General features: G+C 47.5%; 1 protein-coding gene across 2 annotated transcripts in view; it reads left to right on the top strand.

Moving 5' to 3' along the window:
- KCND3 (potassium voltage-gated channel, Shal-related subfamily, member 3) overlaps positions 1–24,700 on the top strand; it is a 107,871-nt gene that overhangs the window by 82,962 nt on the left and 209 nt on the right. The window contains exons 3-6 of one of the 2 annotated variants that reach the window (XM_010136454.1): positions 12,550–12,651; positions 18,881–18,973; positions 21,590–21,646; positions 22,596–22,843. In XM_010136454.1, coding sequence (XP_010134756.1) covers positions 12,550–12,651; positions 18,881–18,973; positions 21,590–21,646; positions 22,596–22,843 — 500 coding nt within the window. The remainder of the gene's footprint in view (positions 1–12,549; positions 12,652–18,880; positions 18,974–21,589; positions 21,647–22,595; positions 22,844–24,700) is intronic. The other variant, XM_010136455.1, reaches the window with a different exon arrangement.

Here is a 24,700-nt window from a genome sequence, read left to right as displayed (position 1 = left end):
TTAACTCGGTCTCTTCACTGCTGAGGAGGCTTTGGTCTGCCAGAAGAGGCATTTAAACAGCAGAAATAAAATACTGGGAGTTGGCTGTTACTCATCAGCCTCTATTCCACAACTAACTGAGGAGAAACGTTCCTTAAAAATTAAAAAAAGAATATAAAACCAAAACCAAACTACCAGTGATTGAATCATCTTGAAGACCAATTATTCTTTGCCAAACCTGCACTGCAATAGAATTAATTACAAGGATATCTGGCAGTCTTAATTTATTGTGCTATGTCATCAAATTTTGTCCTCTGGCATGCAGGAAGGACTGGGTCAGTCCGAATGGAAGATGAATTGATCGTCTCTGACAAGGTTCATTTTGGTAAAATTGGGGGTTTTGTTTTTTGTTTTTCTTTTTGACTGATGTGCTAAGAATAGACCTTCCTGACTTTGAAACGATGCTGTTCTTCAGTGAATGTCACAGCCTTAGAAGAGAATTTGACACTTCAAAGGCTTGACAATAGAATGACTTTGTGATTCAGCTAATGCTGGAGCCCCTCGTGCTGCCTTCAGTTTGCAGCATGGATGTGATGGGAAGGAGACAAGCACCTGGTGCTGGTCTGAGGACCGCACCTCCCACTTTTCAACCCGAGAAAGAAAAAGCAGAGGCATCTACAAACAGCTACTGAAACGCTGCTTCTTTAGCAGCAGTAGAACAAGTGAAATGGTTTGTTGTTCGGAAGTTAGAGACTGAGTGAATACAGCCCCAAGCCACAAGGTTATTCCCACCAGAGCAGCGAGCCGAGGAACGCACGGCTGAAAGATGGCCAGACAATACAGTAGTGAAAAGAATAGAGGTAGCCTTTGAGCTTAGTGCACAGATCCCAGAAGTGCAGACTGCTCTGCCAAGGATTACAGGTACATCAGAGACCTTCGGACTGGTCAAAAATCCTGCAAGAATGATCCTTCTTGAGCAAACTGACAGGCAAATGTAATCCTGTGTCTTTAAGCAGAGCACCAATACTAAAAATCAAAGGCCCTGTCTTTCCACAAACACTAGCGAAAAAAGGAAAGGAGAGAACACTAGACCTTGTAGTGAAAACACTTCTAGAAAAGTGTTTTTCAAAGTGTTATAGGGAGGCTTTGTTGGTCCTTAATCTCCCAGAGTCAATGACTCTTTGTCCTTGTCCAGCTTTAAAACAACCAGCTCAAGTCCATCAGCTCTAAGCGCAGCAGAGTTAGTTTGTTCTGCTGGGTTTTTTTGTTCCTGGAACGATGCCTCAGAAAAAAACCAAACAACACACCAGAGAACCCTTTGATAGCTCCCCAAAGCGCTCCAACAGAGTCCAACTAATTACAGCAGTACGTCCCCGTCAGCTTCAACACCCTGTCCCTTGGGAAGCGGGAGCTGGCCATGAACTGCTCGGGGGCTCTCAGAGCTGTGCGCTGGCTCAGGCGGGCCAGGGACTGACAAACGGCCACGTGGGCTGGCAGCTTCTCAGTAAAAAACAAAAATGGAAAGGCAGGAAAGCCACTGTACCAAGGGCAACAGAGCATTACGGGTTAAGCCAGCGTGGTTGTCACCCCAACACCTGGTCCAAGTGAACGGACATGCAGAAGATACTTAGTCCTCAAAAGCACAAGTAGAGCAGTTCCCAGCAGCCTCAGAAGGATCATGGAGTAGAGAGGCAGCTGAAAGGTTTGGAAAGAACAACAACAGCCTAAAGCAAACTGGTCTCTAGACCAGTCCCCTGAGGGCTAAAATCTAGCCAGCTGAGTGGTTCGAGATCTTCTCAGTTTGGGGGCAAACAGATGTTCAGGGAGGGGCCTCTTACACAATGCCATATGCCCCCTCTCAGCTGCACAGCGGAGGAGGGAGGAACATAAATGCTGTAAAAAAAACCCTGTTTAAACTGCATTTCTCGTTTAATGGTTAGATTTGCTAAATGAGCCAAGATACTGAAATGGCTGATAATCTCAGAGGGATTAGCGTGGGTTTAGTGGTGCATTTCACAGGGGCTAAACTGAGACCGTCGTCTGTGAACAGAGAACTTCAGTAACCACGCACTTGGTTCCAGGTCTGCAGTAAATATGCTTTTGAGAACCAAGGCTCCTTAATCTGTTCAATTAATTTCATTTATTATCTGGTGGCCTTTGCCTCTGTGAGAACAAGCAGTGTACTGCAAAATCCTTGGAAGTGACTTCTCATCCTCCGGGCTGTGAGTTTCCAGGAAAGAACCAACCACCCAGATGAAGGCAAGGAAAGGACTAGCCAGGACAAAATAGCGATTGGACTTGATGATCTTAAAGGTCTCTTCCAACCAAAACAATTCTGTGAAAATCATTTGCAGAGCCACTCTCACATGAAACTATTAATACAGACCTGAAAACTGCAACTCAGGCTATCACAGAGTAGCTGGGAGGAGTCAGGGGAAGCAGAAGAGAGGACACACTGCTGGGTGGATGCTCTAAAGCATTCAGTCAGAGCCAGCATCAGCAGAAGAAAGGAACGAAGGAGCAAGGAAGATGCTGTATCCTTTCAGATGGAAGCCAATGAGAGGAAGGAGATGGAGGAAGGCTACCGCTGACAGTGAGAGCTACTCGTGCGATGGCTGCACAGGGGCAGCTACGACTGCAGACTGATGAAGAGGTAACTATGGAGATGCTTAAAAGGGGCTTAAGCCAAAAGGCAGGAAGAATAAGGACACAAACAGTTTTCTGATTGTTCCACAAGAGGATGTTAGAAACAGCCTGTGCCAGTCCCAGCCGTCGCTCCCAGAGGCAAGGAAAACAGGCCTGCAGCCAGCAGAGCCGGTGAGGAGGGAAGAGCGAGATGAAGAGAACGTTCAACACCAGATTGATGTCACCAGCATCCCCGTGAGAGCGACGGCCCCCACAGCTGTCAGTGAGCCCATTAGAATAACTGATTTCCCCCGGAGCAGGGGAGTCAGCTCTGAAACGTTCTGTATCTCAGCTGACACCCTGAGTTTTGGAGGTGGGTTAGTGAACTTCAGAGCGTGGAACAGAACGGCCAGAAAAAGCGACTCGAGAAAGCTGTGAGCTAAGGAGAGCTCAGCCACGGAACGTGACTCAGTTCCCAGCAGGGAATGGGGTTGGGAACTTAAGGAGAGAGAAACAATAAGGTTAAAACTGGAGCTGGCTGACATTTAAAAAACATGGGTTTTTCAACCACCACGAATCTGTGCGGAATATGTTTTTGTTGTTGTTGATATTTAACAGTTCGATGGGAAAAAACTTTTTAAAATTATTTTATTTTTAAAAAGGTATTTCACTTTTGCTGGGATAGGTACGTCTCTCTTCCTCCTTGGTTTCCTGTTTGGTGCTTGTCACAACCCCTCATACAGTTCAAGGGGAAAAGGAACAAAACAACTGACCAGGAATCTTTCCTCTCATATCGTTCAAAAAAGCAAACTGGCATTTTCTGTCAGTTCAGCCAGTTCAAATTCCCTGAGCCTCAAATTGCATAAGACAAGTCGATGCCTCCTCTGAAAGGAAGGACTGAAACCTGTGAGCTAGGCTTAGGGGCAGCCTCCGAAGCAAGCCCATATATCTACATATGAATCCTGTTGTCAATAGTGGCACAAGGCCCCAATGAAATAATTTCCACACACGTCCAGAAGCCACCCTACATTTGTCTCATGCCTTGAGGCCCTTTCACATCACGTTTCAGTCACAACCAGATAACTCTGATGCATAAGAACCTGGCTCATCCATCCTCAGGTCTCTCCTTGTTCTCATCCCAGCAAGAAGGTGGCCCTGTCCCCACCTGTTGGCAGTTGGGGTTGTGCGTGGCAGCCTCTGTCCAGATGGTTCATAATGTAGCACAGCTGGTAGCGTTTGTAGTGGCTGATGTTGCCCACTTCATCCCTCATGTCTAAACAAACACCAGCTGAATCGCCTCGTCAAGGAGACCTGCATGTGAAAAGACATTGAGAAGCCCCATCCCACTTTGGAACCGGGTTCTAGTGATCAGATTCTTTGCTGTCACCTTTACTAACTAGTTATTTTACCACTCCACCTAACTGATGCAGAACCGAGTGGGCTGCACGCTGCTCAGCTCCTGTGCGTTCCCAGGCTACAGCTCAAACACCCCTACACCAGCTGCAGTGTACGGGTACGTCTGGACTAATGGATATGGATGGACCCACTGGGTCAGGAAAAAGCATAACTGAAAGTGGGCGTAAATGATAGTAAAGCTTATTGTGATTACTAATTTGTACCATGACAGTGATAAGCAGATGAAGAACAACATTTGTCACCAACACACGTGGTGCTGGGATGGCAGTGCAGGTCTCAGTCCTCTAATCACGCGTGTCAGATAGATGGGAACACTCTGCAGCCTCCCAGCACATCTCTCCAGGGCCCCTGCAGAATTTCCCTGCTTACACACAGCCAGATGTCTTCCAGAGCCCAACTTGAGAAGTCCTAGGATCTCATTACTCCACTCCTCCCACTCCACCCAGCAGCAGTGGTCTGCTAAGTCTGACTCAGAACAAGCCTTTGTTGTTTGAAGGTCATGAAAATCCCATCAAATAGTAACTGCTGGTAACTTCAGCATCAGGCTCTGAACCAGCACGAGGCAGAGCCTCTCCAGGCATGGGCAGGAGCCTGCCATCCTCCTTTCTCCCCACTACAGCCTCCTCACTGTTCTGATGAACTCTGATGCTGCAGCAGCATTGCCCTTCCATACTTCCCTCTCCACGACTCGGGTTTTTCCACCCATAAAACTGAGATAAACCCACTTCTTTTCATGGCTCAGTGGATTCTTGCAGAGTTAGTTCACGTACCTGTACAAGGTCATCAAGTAAAATCATCTTCTGGTAATACCTAGGATTTTAAATTTCTCTACCTGAGCTTTTGCACTGTGGTTCTTGCTGACTCAAACAAGGCAGCAGAGCGTGTGCTCTCCTGACCAGGCAGGGGCAGCAAGCAGAGCACCAGTAAACGCTGGCAGAGGATGGTTTACGAGCAGGCAAGGGAATCAAGAGCATGCATAAAACTCACAGATAATTTTCAAAACAATATCTACATGAGAATATCAGTGTGCCTGGGATACCGTGCAGGAAGAAACAGCAGTTCAACCCTCCAGCCAGACTGTTCCATAGGAAATTGCTCCTCATTTCTCTCTTTGCGACAGTACAGCAGAACTCTGCTCTTTCTTCGGCAAACTGCTGCCTGCAGTTACTCCAGTCCCCTGTTCTCCACACCAGTGCAGCCCCTTGGACCAAATCCAGCATTAACTCCAAACACAACAACAATAAAGAGCAATTCTACACACTGCCACAAGCTCTGGGACCAGGCATCAGACCAGTTCTGTCCACACACGAAGCACCAGCTTCAGCAGCCACTGAGCTGGAACAATCAGAAGCCATTCTAACAGGATGGTGCCGTGATGCTGGAACATTCAAACAAGGGCTGGGGCAGCCACAATGATTCTGCAGCGTTGGTTGATGAACTGGGAGCTCCAGCCCCAGGACAGCCAGGCACTCGTCTCCAAAGCCAGGCACACAGCCAGCTCGTCGTGGCTGTCAGCGTAAGGACATGAGTCCAGGCACACATTCTTCTAAGAGTCTTCACTTATCAAACAGAACCACGGGATGGGTTTATGATGGATTTTTTTTTCCCCAGAAGCCGAATGCAAGAGATTTGTCCCCAGAGACCCCAGGAGCAAGAAAAACAACTAGGAGCAGCTTCAGTAGGAAAGCAGCTTTATTGTCATCTGGTGACTCCTGAGCAATTCCTGTTTGCCAGCAAGCAAGGCTGCTCTCAGTTATTGCAGAAAGCTTGGAGCACAGAGAATCGGGACGGAGCAGAGCTCCCGGCCCTAACAGCGCTGCCCACCCAGGCACTCAGCCCCATTTCCTGCCCTTGCTGCTGGCAGGTACCTGCCCATCAGAGACCACAGTGCTCCAGCTGGCAGCAAGACAGCCCACCATCACCTCTTCCCCCAGCTCCATTCCACAGGGGAGAAGAGCACGAGTTTTACAAATTTGCAGATTCTTTCTTGAGTTTCATACAAAGGTTTCATGGTCATGTGTCCCCTCCCTACGTGTTTGCACCATCTTCCCGGGGAAGGTGTGAGCAGCACTGCGTGAAGCAATTACCTTCATTTTCTGTAGCTAACCACAGGCCTCTGCACCATTAATTAGTGTTCATATATCAGGTCTAGTAAGTTGGCATGTGACACTAGATCAAATTCTGTTAATCTCTCCATCCCCTGAATACTTTATAGCTATTAATTAGGGGTGCGAGCTGTGTGAAAGATGTTATAAAAGTGAGATCTGGAAACACAGACAGACAGATAAATCACAGGCAGACAGATGCTCACCACACTTTGCTGTCAGTGAAACACAGAACCTTATTTTAGAACCACGGAGAACAGCAACCTTTCTATTAATAATGCAGGAAAACATGAGAAGATGTTTATTAACTAATACATTTCTAGACAAATTCTGACACCTTAATTTACACCCCATAATACCTCACTTCTAACACTAACAAACTGCAGCACATTCCCACTTCAACGGGGATGGCACCCCGCTGACCACACATCCCAGCGCGGTTCTATCCCAAGCTCCAAAATCCATTACAGCGCGAAGAACCCAGGGAAGGGCACGTACGAATTCCTTTCCATTTCGGGAGGGAAGCTGCAGGAGAGCAGGGAGCCTCCTTCGCCCGTCGGCTGGGCTGGCAGCACGGGGACTTCAGCACGGAGGAAGCTTTGAATTTCAGCCAAGGTGCAGTAACTATGTGTAATGTATTTCAGACAAGGAACAACTGTCCGTAAGGTCAGTTCTTACGGAGAGCAAGGTCTGACGGTAACTCTCGCTGGGTGGGAGGACAGACAGCTACCTACAAAAGGTGTTAGAAGCAAGCAGAGCATCTACAGAGGATAAAACTATGACATTGCCTCCAAAAAAGCTTAGTACTTAAATGTCAAGTAAAGGAATATAGTGAGAATTGTCAGCCTCCAAGAAGAGAAGTTTATTCTACTCTTTCCTGCAGCACAGCAAACACCAGAAAGGGAACAGTCCATGGAAAAGGAGAAAGTCAATATGACAGCCAAGTAAAACCGGCAACATGTACATGCGGGCTGGAAATCGGAAGGAATGTTCTAAATAGGAGAATGAAGTTCTAAAATAAAAGCCCAGTAGGAGTAAGAGCTTCACTAAGTTTAAGCCAGAGCTTGTAAAGTTCAGGATGAAAACATATGGAGGGCAGTTTGCAGTAGGAGGGGCCCGGTCTCTGTTTCAGGGGCTGCCTGGCTGCCCCGCACTGCTCGGCAAGTCCCGCACAGGACATCCACCACTTGTTTCAAAGTCCTGCGTTTCATCAGCCAGCAGGTCTGTGATTGGTGGAGAAGCCGAGACCCATTAAACTCCACGTTCTGTGCATTGTTCTATAAATAGATCGAACATCGTGTTCTTCGGCATAGGCAAAGATTAAACGATACAGTGCATTCAAAATGATGCTCTGTTGCTTTAATGGTGCCAAGGGTAAGGTAGGATTAAAAGGAGAGGCAGAGCGGAGGGGAATCTTTCATCTCTGCAAAGTAATGAAGAGACCCAAAATAAGATCAAGGTCTGACTGTAAGTGGCTCTATCAAATTATATAGGAATATAATGAGCCCTACACTATCTAATTTCCATATGCAGCGCTACGACATCTCCCCCAAAGCAAAAACGACAGAATATTTAAACTTGGCTCAAAAGCTGTTTAACGTAAAGGTTTCACAGGAAGGAAAGTCCTGATGTGCAGACTTTGTATCTCAGGATAAAAAGGTTAAAATGGCAGAGAGATGACCTGCAGGAACCGACTTTCCTAATGCTGCCGCTGCCCGTCCATTCCAACGGCCAGATGGAACTGTGGCTAGCAGAGTAACGACGAGCTCTTATTACATGGGCCATTTGCTCTTTAAACAGCCATTATCTCCCTCGGCGATCAACGATCAAACACGTGTAATAACCCCCAGCCCTCATCTGGCAGCCCAGCCTGCGCCCAGGCTCTGTTAGAGCTGGCCACAAGCAGGACAGATGATCACCAGCGTTGCCTGGTGATAGTGAGAAAAGCGCTCCGCAGGCAGTAGATCCACCTAACTTCTTGTCCACTCTGTTCCTTTTGAATGCTTTTTTGAAAACGGAGGGTTTTCCGTCTCCTGCTTGGCAAGGGAAAACCCCCACGTCAGCTGCATTAGTGCCCACCAGATGAAGGTTTCTTCCATTCCCTTCCCAAATTCCATGTCACTGAGGTCCCGCTCTGGGGTGTCAGTTAAAGTCTGCTGAATTCCTTTCTGAATTTTATGCTAAAATTCAAGGTACCACAGACAAGATCATTTTAGGAAGGCGAGAACCTAACTACAAGAAAACTCTTTCTGTCATACCATGCTCTAAGCCCTGTTGTTGAGTCTGCAGAAACTCCTGTTTAACTGCTCAACCTGCTGTTTTCTTCAGAGGAAAGGCTGAGAGAGCTGGGGCTGTTGAGCCTAAAGAGGAGAAGGCTCGGAGGGATCTTATTAATAATGTCTATAAATACCTGAAGGGAGGGTGCAGAGAGGATCCAGGCTCCTTCCAGTGGTGCCCAGTGACAGGACCAGAGAGCACAAACTGACACGCAGGAGGTTCCCTCTCAACATCTGGAAGCACTTTTTCAGCATGAGGGTGACAAGCCCTGCTTGCCCAGGGAGGTTGTGGAGTCTCCATCCTTGGAGATACTCAAAAGCTACCTGGACACAGTCCTGGGCAACAGGGTCTAGGTGGCCCTGCTTGAGCAGGGGACTTGGACCAGCTGACCCCCAGAGGTCCTGCCAACCTCAACCATTCTGTGAAGGACAGTAAAGGCTCCAGTCCAAAGAGGGCACAGGAATGGACGTAGCACCCGTACACATAATACCTGACCCACATGTACTCCAGTCATCTCCTTGCTCAAGTACAGGGGATCTGGAAAGCTGAAGATGTCTGGCAAATATGAAATTATGTCATAGGTTGTAACTTAATAGTTTATTATAGCACATAAATCAGGAGTGAATATTATCTCCATAAGAACTAGATGAAAATCATTAATAAATAATAATTAGCTGTTTCCTGGGCCTGCCATCTGGTAAGCATTTTTCCTAGCCAGCAACTCCTGCTCCCTGCACTTCTCCAAAGCAGCTACAAGATGAAGACAGGCAATTCTTCCTCCTTTGTCAGTCCCTTTGGTAAATGTAGATACTCAGGACACTGCCAGCCACCTGCATCATCCTCCGCACTCCACGTGTGCAGGGCTGCACTGCCCTTCCCGCCCATTCTGAGCCTCCAGTTTCTTAAAAAGCAGTAAGGAGCCAGAAGTTAGTGGGACCTGCCTTCCATCCTGCTTCAGAAACACGTGGGCTCCAAGATAGCCAAATTAATCATTCTAACCTGTAAGTGGCTGTCATTAGTATTATTATTTTCATCATATAAATTATCTTCCAGATTAGGTCATATGCATTTTGAGATCCTGTGGTTTCCTAGCAACTCCTCTCACCACTCCACATGCAGACACTGTGTGCCATTTTCTTTTCCTTTTTTAGACTCTCCGTGCAGGGGTTATATTCAGCAACAGTGATCTCAGACCTTTAGTCCGTCCCGTTTGTAGGAGAAGATGCAAAGACAGCTAACCCCCCCACACCCCAAAAGGCAGGTGCAGCAGATGGCCAGAAAAATATGGTCCCCACCTGTCTGTCTTCTGTCCTGCAGACCAGAAGTACCGAGCAGCACAGATGACAAAAGCATGCCCCCATGTGTCAAAACTGGCAGGACTTGGAAGACCCCACCAGCTTAGCTCTAGGTTTGACAGCAGAACATGTGACAGTACACGGGACAGTTCCCTGCAAAACCGTGCTGCTTCAAAGCTTCTGTGGGGTGCCCTGAGCTCAAGGCTTTTGCCTCTGTTATTTACTCCTTGGCCTCTGCAGCCAGTCACGCCCAGACGGATGCATTCCGACAGGTCACACAGAACTCCTGTGAAGCAGCAGCCTGCTCCCACACTGCACCCCGAGCCCTTCACGTCCCCAGTCCACCTTGCTCAGCCACATAAACCAGCGTCAAAGCTCTGCTGCACTTAAACCCTTTGGCACTACCAGGCACACTCAGAGTGCTGTATCCCCCATAAACACAGGACAGGTACCTCACCATCATGTAAAGTCTGTGTCACTGGATAGATGGGCTGTTCAAATAATGCATATTTACAGACTCTCTTAAAAACAGGAACTATGGGTTTAGAATTGTTTCTAGTTCAATGTGGGAAACTGTCTGGAGGGCCAAACCAATTTTAGGCACCAATTTTAATTAACTTCTCTAGCTGAGTTAATCAAGATATCTACCAAATTTAATCACGATGGGGGCACAGAGTTAGGCTATGTGACAATCCTAGATGATCTTTTGTGTAGAGAATAGGATTATCTTCTGTCCTGCCCTACTGACATTTTTTAAAATAACAACCTCTGTTCCAAACTACAAAAGCTATGGGGCTTAATTATTTAGCTACCTAGTGGCCCTGTTTCAAAGAAGAAAAGAGAACAGACCTCAGAAACGAACCATCTCCAGTCCACATGGAGTACAGCTATTAATATTTGATCCCCTGCTAGCCTGGAGGCAAAGGGAATAATGTTCATTACAAGAGCCGGAGACTGAATCCACTTTACCAATTGACTGCACTGAGGATGAGGATGAAGTCTTCCCTTTAAGGTAAGCTGAGGGACTCCTTCAGCAAAGGAGCTGGCACAGAAAGTCTTCTGTGGCTGCCATCAGAGCCAGATCCAACAACCAGCCCTGATTATAGAAGAGATAAGGTATTGCAAAGCGCAAGAAACAGAGACATGTACTTGCCAACAGAAGAAATAATTCAATGCAAATGTAATTACAGGAACAGAGAGGCAGTGCCACACCACGAGGAAAGGAAATATCTTTCAGACCTCATCCCCTGCTCTCCCTCTCCCCTAACTCACACTCGATAGCTGGAGTCTCTGTGGGGTTTGTTCCGATTACAGTCTCAGGCCAGTCTTACTCAGGGCCCAGAGCAACCCAGCATCTGGGAAAGTCTTCAGAAAAACTGAAGATCCAGTTTCATTTTCTCATCGTATCCTCACTCTACATCTCGCAAACACAACTCATGCCCCTTTCACAGGCTGACCAGCCAGCCCTGCGAGACACCTTGGCCCAGTACAGACCGAGTTTCAGAGATTTCACTCTCCTACACCAACTTGGAATCTGAACATGAAAATGGGACAGGGAAATCTAGGTGAAGTATAGAAACGAAAGTCAACTTTGCATGTCCCCATTTTGGGGTGTCGAAAGAAGACCTATTTTTCAGACTGGCCATAGTCCGTGTCACCCAGTTAAAGCCGCAAACCAGTACCCTGCACATGTCTTTGCCTGGGACGTCATCTGCTTAAGCAGAAGCTCTAAGGTTAAACAAATCTTTCCAAAATCGAGGGGCCAGAGTCCCTCACACATGTGAATTATCACACTCTCTGGACCCACTGCAGACACTTGCCTCTTGGCTTTGCTCTTCCTACATTACCCACCCATCAGCACCTCTAATTAGAAAGGAAAATCACGAGTTCTATGTTATTTAAAACATTACGCAGCATTTTAAACCACAGCACAATGTAATTATTTTTTAATAGCCACAGCTATTTCATGTATTTACTTTTGATGGTGTTTGAGTCACAAATTAACAGTAGAAAAATGAAAATCAGCACTTGACAGGGAAGCAGGCAACAGCTGAACAGAAAAACTGAAATGCTAAAACCTGTGTGATCAGAAAGGGAGAGGACCTTATGAGCATATCTTGTTTGCTTTATTCTGGACTGGTTTTTATCAACTGACTTGTCCTCCCGGAGGTCAGGGAAGAGTTGAATGCCTGTGTTGCAGAGCGACTTCTGTCAGACTGTCAGGAGATGTGTATTTTTGGCCAGGGTCTGTATTAACTGGGGTATCCACTCATATACCTGGCACTGCCATTGCAGAGGACAGCCCCCATCAGAGGAGCAGGTGTCACTGGGACACTTGCAGTACAGCAGAACAAGTGACACCACACCTGGCAGAGCACAGGGCTGACAGATATGCAGAGGATTAAATAACCAAGCACGTCAGAGAGAAGGCGAGCCATGAAAGCCACTCACGTGCAGCACACGTGCACGCTGCTGGATCACATACAGTCAGAGTCATCCTGCACCAGGAATACGGCCAAGACAAACAGCTCTGTGCATCTCAGCCCCAAGAGGTGACTATTAGCTGTTGAAAGGATGAACCCACCTGCAGCACCCCATTTCTTGTCTCTGGAAAGACCATTAACACACTGCAGCAGATTAGGTTCCTCAGGCGGACGCGCTCATCTGGCTCCTGGAGACAGACCCGTGCTAGCGTTCTCAGCAGCACCTTGCCCTGTCCACCTACCCTGTGTATCCCACCCCTGGGCTTTTTCAGGTAGAGCGAGAACCTGCAGGTTCCTTCCTCCTGGTACTGCCAGCACAGAACCCATCGCTCAGTGCCAGGGTCTAACAGCCCGTTTGCCTCTCCACAGAAAGCCCGGCTTGCGAGGATTCGAGTGGCCAAAACCGGCAGCTCCAATGCTTACCTTCACAGCAAGCGCAACGGCCTCCTGAACGAAGCCCTTGAGCTGACGGTGAGTGCAGAGATGGTGTCTCCTTCACAGGGTTTGAAAAGTTCCCCATTCCCACCCCTCGCCCTGGGGGACCCTTTCTCTCTCCGCTGCCACCTTCCCAACCGCTCGTTACCCAGCGTGGCCGTCCCACACGGGGAACAGCGTTACACAGCAATTCCTCCCTCGTGTACTGTGGGGGGGGACAGCTGGGATCCAGCCGCAAGACTGGATGGGAGGGAGAAACTTCCTTGGGCTCCTCCTTGAGCTCAGAAAGGATCTGGCCTTCCAGCAATGACCCTCAAACCCCTCTGTGTGATGGAGCTGTTAGAGCTGTACTGATTTATACGGCCCCATGCTATAAATATCCACTGCTTTCCAACATACAGTAATGTATTTTTAAGAGTCTCTCTCTAACATGGACCATCTGGTCATACCCAACAGGACAGGGAAATAGCCCCCAGCTCCTGTCTCAGGAAGTTTGGTGGTGGGTTGGGTTTTAACAGCAGGGCCTCTGGAAGCTCATACCAGCTATTTGTGAGGACAGAAGTTTTAAGTGCATCAGATTGCTCAGCAGAATCAGTGCAAACGAGGGTAGGTTATTACAGTAAGCCTGATCAACACCAGAGCAGGTATTAGCACATTTCATGGGTTTCATTTCAAATAAATCAGCCTTTCATGCTCATGGGGAGATGAAGAATGTTTAATGGAGCCACCAGAGCCGCCCAGTACTTGTCCAAGCATCCCTACTTGGGACTTAATCCTTCAAATGTGCACCATTCTCCCTGGGCCACATCTTTGATTTGTAAAAAATTCAAAAAAACCTTTTCAGCTCATGGCGAAAGCTGCTCACGAGGACCAAAGCCCACTCCCACCCTAGTTCAGTGGGTGCAGCACCCAGAGGGATGGACCGTATTTCACACGTGGGATGCTACTCTGTGCAGACTGACATAGAGGAATCTGGCTCTTTCCAACTGGAATAGTCTTTAAACTGACTCTACAAAAGCGCTTCCCATGAAGCACAGATCTGGAGGGTGGGATGCCCAGATCAGTTTCTGTTCTCCCCTCCAAAACGTGTCTGATCCTCCTGACTACACACCTAACACTCTCTCCTGCTCCGCAAATGGCAGCAACACTCAGAAAATCTGTTCCTTGAGACATATGTTGCTGTTGAGCAGTTCAAGAGACGTTTCTTTATCAAGAAGAGACCAGGACGGGGGACACACCTAGTCCAGAGCCTCATGCCCATGAAGGAAAGGCTCAGGACTGGGATGTCAGCTCAGCTCAGACTCCACTATTTCATTACGCAGGAACATGCAAAAATTTGATTGCAAATTTAAAACTTCCATTTGAGCCTTAGATTTCCCGTTTTTAAAATGCCAGAAGAGCTTAGCAGGGACGCTCAGTTTGCTCTTCCAGGCTGTCATCCCAACAAGAATCTCCTCACTTCTCTTGTCAACCAAAACTCCCTGCCAAGACCGCTCACGGAAGAGCAGCTGGTACACCAATGCTTAAGTCCAAAACGCATGAGGTTGACAGAAATATTTGGCTGAATGGGTTCATTTCCTGGCACTTGCCCAAAAATAAATAGAAAAAGGGTAATTTTATTTGCTACAAAGCTACTGTGGACCAGAAAGGAAAACAAAAACATTTCTAAAGAGGTTCTAGAAGATTTTTTTTACCTATTAATAACTAGATTTAGATAGATAGGAGCACCTAGAGCAAGTCTTCCCAAGCTTCTCTGGGCGCAATTTGCTTTCCAGTGGGCTTGTAGCTCTAATGCTGACATGACTCCCCCACAGCCCAGTAAGATCCACGAATCCTGCCTTGAAAAGCACTGAATGTTGTGTATGTTCATATTAATACCTTGGAAGAAAATAGCCCCTCCCTAAGGTACTTCCTGTTCGAACAGTCAAAGGCAAAGGGTACAGGGAGGGAAGAATTACCACCTGCCTGGGACGTACAGAACATAATTTACTAAAACAAGAAACTTGCCAAAGCCGAGCCTGGCGTCTGCACAACCCCCAGGAAAAAATCTTTGACTACCTGAGGTCTGGCTGCACACCCGACTCAAAAACAGAGACATGTCTCTCCATGCTCAGGTAGAGGCATTAATTAATGCCAGAACACCCTCTGTGGTAAGCTGTACGCAACTGGGTTAACCCCACACGGCAGCTTTTTATGTTCTTTCATTTTACGGCAGGAGAACAAACTATTCTTAACAGTACAAAGTGTGAATGACAGCAGAGTCTACCCAGCCAAATTGTTCAGGCTGTAAAAATACAAAGGAATGTGACTTCTGTAGTTGCTCTATTAGGGACCACAATATTACCTACACCCCGTGCATATCCACCAGTCAAACTACCGAACTGCGTCTGTGGTCAGGTACACATCCCGTGCTGTGATGTGGAGTCCTTGCCCAGGACTCTTGCTAACTTTAATGACCCTCCCAAGGCCAATGGCCAGAGGGCCCATTTGTTCCCCAGCAGCAACTCCAGATGCAGTCACTGCATGGCCACGACCAGGTATTAACGCTTGGATCACTGTACCCCTGTTCGACAAGTGCCCTGCAGCCTGACACCGAGGGCTCACCCAAGGAGACAGCTGCCCCAGAACGTTCCCTGGCTGTGGCTCCGCAGTCACACTCATACACCAGGGATCAAGGACCGTTCAAGATTCCAGGACATGTGCCACAATGTCCTTTCATTAGCACCAGAACGAAGACACTGACGCCACCTTCCAAGGGAACAGCATGTCTTCAGCCCTGTCTCAAAGCAAAGAAAATGCAAAGGAAAGGATTCCCCCAAGGACAGGGCAGGAAGGAGTCCTGCTCCTAGCCAGGATACAGACTCGTACCTCAGAAATGGGTGGATTTGTGGAATTTTGCATTTTGCCATCTAGACACCAAGTGCTCAGACCCTTTTCTCCTCATTTAGAGAGATTTTTAGCGGGCTTTATGTCAGAAGTGCTCAAGGGATGGTGAGCTTCTTCCCATGGCAGCAGCCTGCAGATCCTCTTAGCATTAATCTCCTTGTATACCCAGCCGAAATTCCCTTTGAGCTGGAATGCTGGGAGGTATATATCCCAGGAACAGCGGGCTGTGAGGTCTTGTGCCTTTTCACAAGCAGAATCTGCTTAGCCATAGATAAGCTTTATAGCCATTCTCATGGGAAGGGGCAGTCTACCCTCTGAACCAGTTCACCTCAGTTCACCCACGTCCAACCCTCTGTGCTGAAGCACTGAGCAGAAGAAGTAAAGTAGAAGTATCCTGGATTTCAGAACTGACACTACAGCATGTTTCAGTCTCCCTTCCAAGCAACCAGCAGTTCACTGAATGTCTTCCAAGAACAAACTGAATGGCGGCTGGCATCAAATCCTTGCAAAACTGGCACCCCAGCCCAAAAAGCAAACCATCCCCTCTCCTTCCCTCCACCAGCTTTTCCGCTGCAGCCAGACTCTTCCAATGAAGACACAGATTGTTTGCCTGCAGTACCGTAGGTACCACTGATGCAGTCCCTATAGGTACACGTTCCTCAACAGTTCTATCAAATGCCAGGGGTTTCTGCAATGCTGGCACTCGCTGTCTGAGGGCAGCGGTTCCTGCAAACCTCATTCTTAATTTGCACGCCAGACTGTTCTCGGTGGTTGCATGCCCTTTGTTTCTGAAAGCACTGAGCTAACTGAAGAAAAAGGGAAGGAAAGGTAAGGTAGAGTCACACTCACTGATGCTACAGTTTACTCCTGGTCCCTGCCACCCCTTGGTCCACATCCATCAGCACAAGCCCAGTCGCCAGAGGGAAGGCAGAGGGAGAGACTATAAACTGTCCTGCTAACATTCAACAACTGGCTTAGGTCTTCTGCCAGAGGCATGGAAGCTCTATCTTTGCTCTCGGATTCCAGTTATATCTGCTCTCAAGCAAATTCTCATAAAAAGATACTGTCTGCAATACGTGCTCCTTCTCCCTCCTTTTCCAGTGCTTTAGTGCAGCTTCATATCTGCTTTAGGGCTTGCAAGGACCTCCATGGGAAATATTCCAACACAGAACCCGTAATCTCAGCAGGGTATGAAACAGGACCTGCTGGATGTCTGAGCTCACCAGGAGGATTGTTAATAAGAAAAATTGAACTGATTTTTTTTAGGCCACTTCTAAAAATACTTCTGGGAATGCTTATCTTCCAGAACAACAGCAACAAAAAATCCATAACCTGCCTAAGATGCATTCCCACAGGAATCTATTAATTCTGTGTGCAGTAACTCAACTGCCTTAACGTACCAGTTCTGCCATGTTCTGGCATCTGTCAGAGCCAGAGTTATTCCTTCACTTAAGGATCACAGAACCATCCTGGAAATGGCATCCGGAACACGATTTGCAGTGAATCACTGGGACACACGGGGGCAGTTAAAAGCAAAGCTTTAAGCAGAGTTGAATTTGACCCCCTTGAGAGCAACAAACAACGTCTTGGCACTTCTGCCAAGATGTTCCTCTGTGCCTCCCATCCCACCCATTTCCTCTCTCCAACAGCTAGATATTGCTGTTTCATGTATAAGTAGAGATTCAAACCGTGCACAGCAAATTTTGACTTTCAGATCCAGGCATTACAGAAGACACCAGGCACCCCTTAGTTACCAAGCAGAGGGAAACATTGTACAATTGCCATTTTAATGCACGTAATTGACTTTGGAAACGCTATTCATCAAACACGGGCACAGCTTAATGGGTCACAAAATCACAGTGAATTTCAAGATCAGGAGCTTAAGCAGTAGTAGTAGGAGAACATCTTTAACAACCCAGATCGTAAATCTGCCACCAGAAAACAGAGAGACGGAGAAAAATAATCCCGGTTCTCAAACAACACAGAAACTCTCTAAAGAGCCCCTATTGCTGCTTCTCCTCCCATTTGCGAGGTGTATCTGATCATCAGATCACAGGGTAAGTGACATGCTCTGATCTGAGGCACCATCTGATTCACCAATACCGTGTGGAAATCAAAACCACGGAGCAGGGGATTTCTCCCCTCACACCTGAGCTCACTCAATTGCCCCTCATCGTTTTGATGAACGCTGGATGCCAAGCCTTCTGCGTGAGCTACGCACCATGCACAAACAGAACTCAAGCTCCCAACTTCTTATCCATTTCTATTTCAGCTGCTTCAAGCACATTGAGCCCCCCGGGTAAACAAAAGCACTGTGACTGCTCTGAGAGCTGTAGCTCATCCTACCACTAGCGCCACTGCAGTCAGAGCAGCCTCTTCCCCCATCACACCCACACATACTGATGCAGCAGCCAAGAGCAGACCAGCAGAAGCAGCCCACCGTCTCCAGAGCCCCTAAGCAGGCAGGCAGCAGCTCAACCCCTCCACTCTGCTATGGCTTCCTAGGCAGGACCACCCCTTTCAACAGCTCTTTGACCTCAGTGCTCTCAGCTGTACCCAATCCCTTCCCGGATGGCACAGGCCACTGCTCCACTCAAAGCACACCCTGTTCTCCCAATTAGTTTGCAAATTCGTTACCTGCGTTTCAGGAGTTTGAGTACTCAGAGGACGTAGGGGAAAGCTGGTCCCCAGGTTTAGAGGTGCTGCTGCACAATGAGTGAGTGTGGGGACCATGCCGTCTGTGGAACAGGCTTGCCGTGTTCTGGTTTGGGGCTGAAGCACAGAGCGTTCCTGGCCAGTTCACTGCACGACTCACATCCTACTGAGGGAAAGCCACAATCCATAAGAAACTAATGAAGATGGGACCTTCCTTCTCCTAGGGAACTGCTGCCCCATTTCCTGTGACCGGGGTCAGGCAAAGCCAGCCATCGGCTCGGGGAGGGCAACACAGCTGGGGCACTGCCTCCTCAGAGAGACGAGTTCAGGGCACAGCTGCTGGCATTCAAAGGTCAGGTCCAGCTTAAAGTCTTAATGTGTTTTTGAAAAATAAAACAGCATCAGTTCTTTTTTCCTTGACTTTCTGGCTCCTGAGCCTTGACATGTGTCAACAGCACTTCCCAGATTTCCTCCCCAGCTACAGAATGGCTCAAAACACACTGGGTTTGAATCAAAGCTGAGCTCCTTGCTTAAGTTTACAAGGCAAATCATCAAAAAAGAAAAAAGGTAACTTTGTCAGAGTCATGAGATAAACCTGAGAGCTGCACCACTGAAATTGTTATCTCTATCCCTGTGAAAGCTCATGCTGGTACATCTGTTTGTTTTCGTGGGCTTACACCTGGTTTGGGTTTTGTTTTCCCCCTCCCTTTTTCTGACTGTTCAGGGATCCACTGACGATGAACAGCATACGACTAAAGGCACCTCCCTAATTGAAAGCCAACATCACCACCTGCTGCACTGCCTGGAAAAAACAACCGTAAGTAGCTACACCATCCTCTCCATCTCCCGGGGTCCATGTGCCTGGCCCAGGTGAGGGGCACACAGCGTGCTCGGGGGGCACTCAGTTACTGGGGACACCGACTCAGGAGACCCACAAGCTATGCCAGACACAGCTCCCAGCACTATTCTGCAATGGGTTGAATGCTACACTACTATCTCAATGTCTTCTAAAAAAAAATCCTGTGCAAAGGGATAGAGATGCGATCATCTGCTGCTCCAAGTCACCTCCACTGGTACAGTACCGAGGGCGAGCTGAACGGGAACAGCTTTTCAGTGCGGGGTTAGGGAGATCCTACAAACCAGGTGTACATTAGGTTTAATTTCTGTAGTGCTTCTGAAAGAGAACTCCAGCACACTGGTGTTACACTGTCAGTCACACATCACAGATACTCGTCAGTTGTGCTAATTAGTAATTAGGACAGTTCTGCTGCCTTAGGAGAAGGAAGATGCTGTCAGTTATGCCGAACTACAATCAGGTCCCCAGTGCCAACGAGCTGGAAATAAATAACCTTCAGCGCTTTCTGTGGCACAAGGCAGCTGAACTCTCTAATGGGTTAGAGGCTGCACACATCTTTCCTCGCTACAGTTCTGGTTACAAGAGCAGGACATTTATCTCAAAGCCAGTCAAGCAGTTTCTATAATGTGACTCTTCTGTTCACATAACGCAAGGTGTGGGGAGTGAGGATTTCATTTTTCATTATTAAGTGACTTGGCATGCAGAAGTCCCTTGGAACATTTCAGGTATTTATTTGGTACATATGTTTTACTTCCAGGCTTATATAAAAGGTTCTGCAGCAAAGGAACACATTATCTATAGCATGATTCATTCTAGAGAGAAGGAGAGAGGTTAACCCTGAAATATTCATGCCTCCTTCTATCTGCATCCATCATCAAATGTACTTTTGATTTCTGACTTGCAAGAGCTTTCTTTTAGATAAATCACCCTCACTTCCATAGTTTGGCTTATGCTGGAATAACAGCACTTAGGCTTCAGAGATACACTGGAAAAAGACGACTGGTTAACGACAGCGACCGGCCGCGTACGGCTGGGTTATCACCCTGCGCTGTACGTACAGCTCACCAGTCCACAGCCTCTGTACTGACTCTTCCTGTATCAATGACTCTATTTATTTTATAAGACTCATCTTTATTTCTAGCAGTTTTGGATGTTACATAACAAGCAGATATTTCACAATCTGACTCTGCAGTTTAGAACTTTGTGCTTAAAACCTGCACCACTACAACCCATATTGGACAAGAATAGTTCACTTGAAAACCTTAACAAATTGCTGAAGCAAACAAAAGCTGACAGCCCTGTCTCCAGGGTCTGCCCCTGGCTTTGTAAAGGCTCACAGGAATTCTGCCCTCTGCGCAGGGCAGCTGGACATCTCATGACCGATGAGCTAGGTGGGCCGCTGGGAGCAACTTGGCCACAGCGCATCCTCGGCTATGGATGTGTCAGCCCACTACGCTAGCGAAGCGAGATTGCCTCCAGCACCTGAGTCTACTCAGGGCTTGAAAATGTTCCAAACGTTGCTTTTTTTGGCAAAGTATGGTAATAACAGCAATACTTGGAATTCTTATTAAAACCTAGAGGCAGGATCTGCACAGTATTTCATGTGTTTTCCCCCACACTTTTCAGGAGGTTACTACCACGATATTGCATCAAACCACATAGCATTCTGGTCTGAAATTGCCACTCAAAAGAGTTAATTGGTTTGTGCAGAAATTCTACAGCTCACATGAACTATTCAAATACTACGTAACAGTTCTCGTCTCAAAAATTTAAACAGTAGCGAAAGAATTTTTAACCACTGAAGAGTCATTTTGTGACCACATTGCAGTAATGGAATGAGGAATGTACCCTGGTCGCAAGCTCGTTTCAATGGGCATGGGCAAGTCACCTTTCCTTAATGCAGGCAGAAGGATTCTCAAAGTCCAGGATTTGTTGTTGTGGTATCTGTGGTCACCACTAGCATACAGCCTCATGACTCAATGGCTGTGAATGGCTCACAAATCTGGTGTGTCAGATGACAAAGTGACCCTGAAGTGCTGCCAGCTGCCATAACAGAGATTACTTTGTCATCTTAACATAGCAGATAGAGTTGGTGCAAAGAAAAGGAGGGGGTTTTCCGCTTGTTCCAACCCCCAGATTGAGTACAGACATTCACATACCATGTTTTCTCTAAATGCTGAGTGCATCAAATCTGGTCCTTCAGCCCAAACCTTTCTGCTCTGTTTTCACAGAGAACAATCAAAACCCATTGCCATTGGGCCACCAATGGACACACAATTCCAATCCATTACTTGCGAATCAGCAGCTGAAACTCTGTTTTCCTTTGCCTTCTGCTCTCAAAAGATCCAAGTATAATGCTGTTACTGGTTTGTTCTGTTTCCAAGAACACAACATTAAAAAGCTGAAGCGTGAGAAGGAAGGAACAAAGAGGTCTGATTCGGGCAAGGTTTGGTACAGAGAAGGTCCCGTTGCCCATTCAAACTCGAGCGAGCCGGTGCGATGCTGGGACTAAACTTCTGAATGCCGGAATGGACAATCAACTGTGTTTTTATCTTTTGTTGGCATGTTGTCCCGTAGGGATTGTCCTATCTTGTGGATGATCCCCTGTTATCTGTACGAACTTCCACCATCAAGGTATTTCCTTTTTAATTCAATCCGTTTTCTCTATGGTCTCCGTGACGTGTCTGCAGAGTGTTTGCTTCCTTTCTTGTCCCTGGTCTTGTCCTTGGGAGTTTGTGCACGTGGCTCTTTCTGGCTATCCAGTGCTCTTGTTTCCTGTGAGTTGTGAATTGTTCCAGTGAAAACTGATGGCTGCCTTCACCATGGCTGCTTTTGTTCCCCATCCTTTCTGACGCTGACAGGGACTGGATAAAGTATGTTCACTAGAAGTACTTGGGTGTTCATATACACAAGTAAGAGTTCTTTCTTTCAGGATTTCTTATTCCCTAGCACGAAAACTCTTTACAGATTCAGCTTTCTGAATTTCCTTCCCCAATGTCTTCCCCCGATTTCCACTCAGCGAATAGTACCCAGCAAATTGCAGGGGTGCTTTGAACCCAAGAGCCAGTAACAGCAACATCCTGCAATTCAGCTGTATCTCAAGCCGGTCATACAAATACAATGCAATCCTAGCCCCAGGCTCAAAGAAAAAGGAGCATGCATCCCCTCTGGGGTTTCATAACCACGGGGCACTGCAGAATTTTTGAAGCCACTTTTGGAACCCAGCCACAAAAATGAAAGGAAATTCCAACACAATGTATTAACCATCTCAGACTAGGTAAGTGAGGCAGCATTGACAGACCATCATGGTTTTGTCACTGCAACAGCTTCTCTTATTCCCCTACTGATGCAGGAGAGAAAAATCTTCTCTTGGTTGCAGAGAGTGAAAGGGCAGAATCGTTTCTTTTTAAGATCTGCCTAGTGCAAATATTGCCAGACATAGAGGCAGAGAGCACCTTACACAGACAAGGGGCTGGCACTTTCCACCAACCTTGCAAAAGGTGCCGTCAAAAAGAAGCTGCTGTTGGGCCAAAGCTGCTGGTGTCACCAGAGCATAATGACACCTTTTTTTTTCCCCTGCCAGAACCACGAGTTCATCGATGAGCAACTGTTCGAGCAGAACTGCATGGAGAGCTCCATGCAGAACTACCCTTCCTCTCGGAGCCCCTCCTTGTCGAGTCACCACGGCCTGACCACCTCCTGCTGTTCTCGTCGTAACAAGAAGACCACCCACCTTCCCAACTCCAGCGTGCCAGCCACCCGCCTCCGGAGCATGCAGGAGCTCAGCACCATCCACATCCAGTGCAGCGAGCAGCCCTCGCTCACAACAAGGTACAGTAAGTAGCCTCTGACTGCAAACTGCTGCGTGCAAACCGCTGAGGTCCACTATCCAACTGGATGCTCTTGCAGGTCCATTCTCCAGCCAGGGAGAAGAGTCTAGTGCTGGGAACACCTTTGTTTCCCTCCTCCTAACGACAACCCAAGGGAAGTGGCTCCCAGCTGCTCTGGGGAAGACGCAGGTCAAAGCTAGACTCGAGCGCAGCTCTTCTCTGGCCAGACTGGACAATGCACTCCAGCTGACGCCTGCCTGTGAAGTGGTGATGGCACACGCAGGAGCTGGCAGGGTCCAGCTGTAAGCCCCTCACCACAGCTGGCACAGGGCCACTCCACAGCCCACCTTCCAGACAGCCCAGTACTTCTAAGCCTCTACTGGGAGCCAGCAAAGACAACCAGCTGGTCAGCTAGAGTTGTACACACCGACGCACTCCACCAGCCACACTTGCTGCGCTTATTTTCAGTGTCCAAAAGTCTAAACTGCAGCTGTCAGCACCAAGCGTCACTGGGAAGCAGGGAGGAATTTCACCTTGGTGTCTCACCTAAAAAGCTGTTAGTGACACAGGTGAAGAAATGTCTCTTAACAGAAAAGTTTGAAATCTGCATTTTATACATAACTTGCTGAAAAAGTAACTTCTTCACCACATCTTTCTTGTAAATATTAAATCACTTTCTAAATCCCCCCCAGCCCATTAGGTCCTTGTGCACCGGGCTGGTTTTGAACTCACCATTCCTCTTCTCCCTGCTCCTATCAAAGGGATCTAAAAAGTGAAACACAGCTGCCTTTAGGGCAGCAATTACTCTGCGCCAGGGTGAGGCCAGAAGGGGCATTCCAGAGAATGATTTATGGCTGAATATGCACAAAACAAGCCTCCATTTATTGCAGTTTCATGATGACAATAGTCTAAACCAGCATCTGAAACTCAGGGAACACTAACTATTGTGCCTGTTCCAGTGGGTGCTAAATCAGGCCCAGTGATGTTTTACACGTCCATGTTGCTTGCTATTTCACTTCCTACCAAACCACGTAAGAACAGAGAGAGAAAAAAGCTTTTAAGTTATCTTTCATGTGGAACGCAACTAACTGGGTGTACTGGTTACCACTGGCAGAACCACCCAGCCCCCAAGACTGCCCCACTCTCAGGTTGTGACTGAGGCAGCTGGGGAGCAGAAGGGGTTCTGCCGTGTTCTTGGGATGCTTGAGCGATCAGAAACGTCCTCTTGGTGAGTCACCCCGAGGTAACAGCAGCGACAGATTTCCATTTCAGAGGGACCGGCCGACGGTTCAAATGAATGTGTTGGGCGGGTAATAGCAGACTCTAGTAGCTGTGCAGATGCACAGAAACCAACCTATCATTTTCCCTCTGTAATTAATTATAGGAAGCAATTGATGCAGATCTAATAAGAATGCTCCCAGCTGCCAGATCCTTGAAACTACTGCAGAGAGATGAAAGAATAGAGGAGATCAAGGGACAGGGAATTTGAAATGCAAGGAAGACGACATCTCTTTCTTAGAAAGAGCTACCTGGGCTCTGAATAGATGCAGTACACAGGACGGTGTATTTAGACGTCCTCTTAATTAAGCCAGAATTATGAAAGAATGAAATGGAAACATAGAATGATTTGCCCTGTGACAAGCTGCATCCTAACCCTGGGGAATATTAAAAAAGCTTAGTGTGGCCTAGGGAGAAATAAATGATGCCTTGCAGGAACCAGGGGGGGAACATTTATGTGGAGTCTTCTGCATATCTCAGTGCCCTTAGCTCAGAGGAATAAGATCCTGCTTAAGAACAACTACCACTCCCACCCTTTCTACCGTCTGGTTTTAAAAAAGCCAAACGCTCAATTTGTTTT

The sequence above is a fragment of the Buceros rhinoceros genome, unplaced genomic scaffold, assembly GCF_000710305.1.
Source record: "Buceros rhinoceros silvestris isolate BGI_N320 unplaced genomic scaffold, ASM71030v1 scaffold19895, whole genome shotgun sequence".
Lineage (NCBI taxonomy): Eukaryota > Metazoa > Chordata > Aves > Bucerotiformes > Bucerotidae > Buceros > Buceros rhinoceros.
Note: the sequence above shows the minus strand (reverse complement) of the source record. Positions and strands in the feature narration are given on the sequence as shown.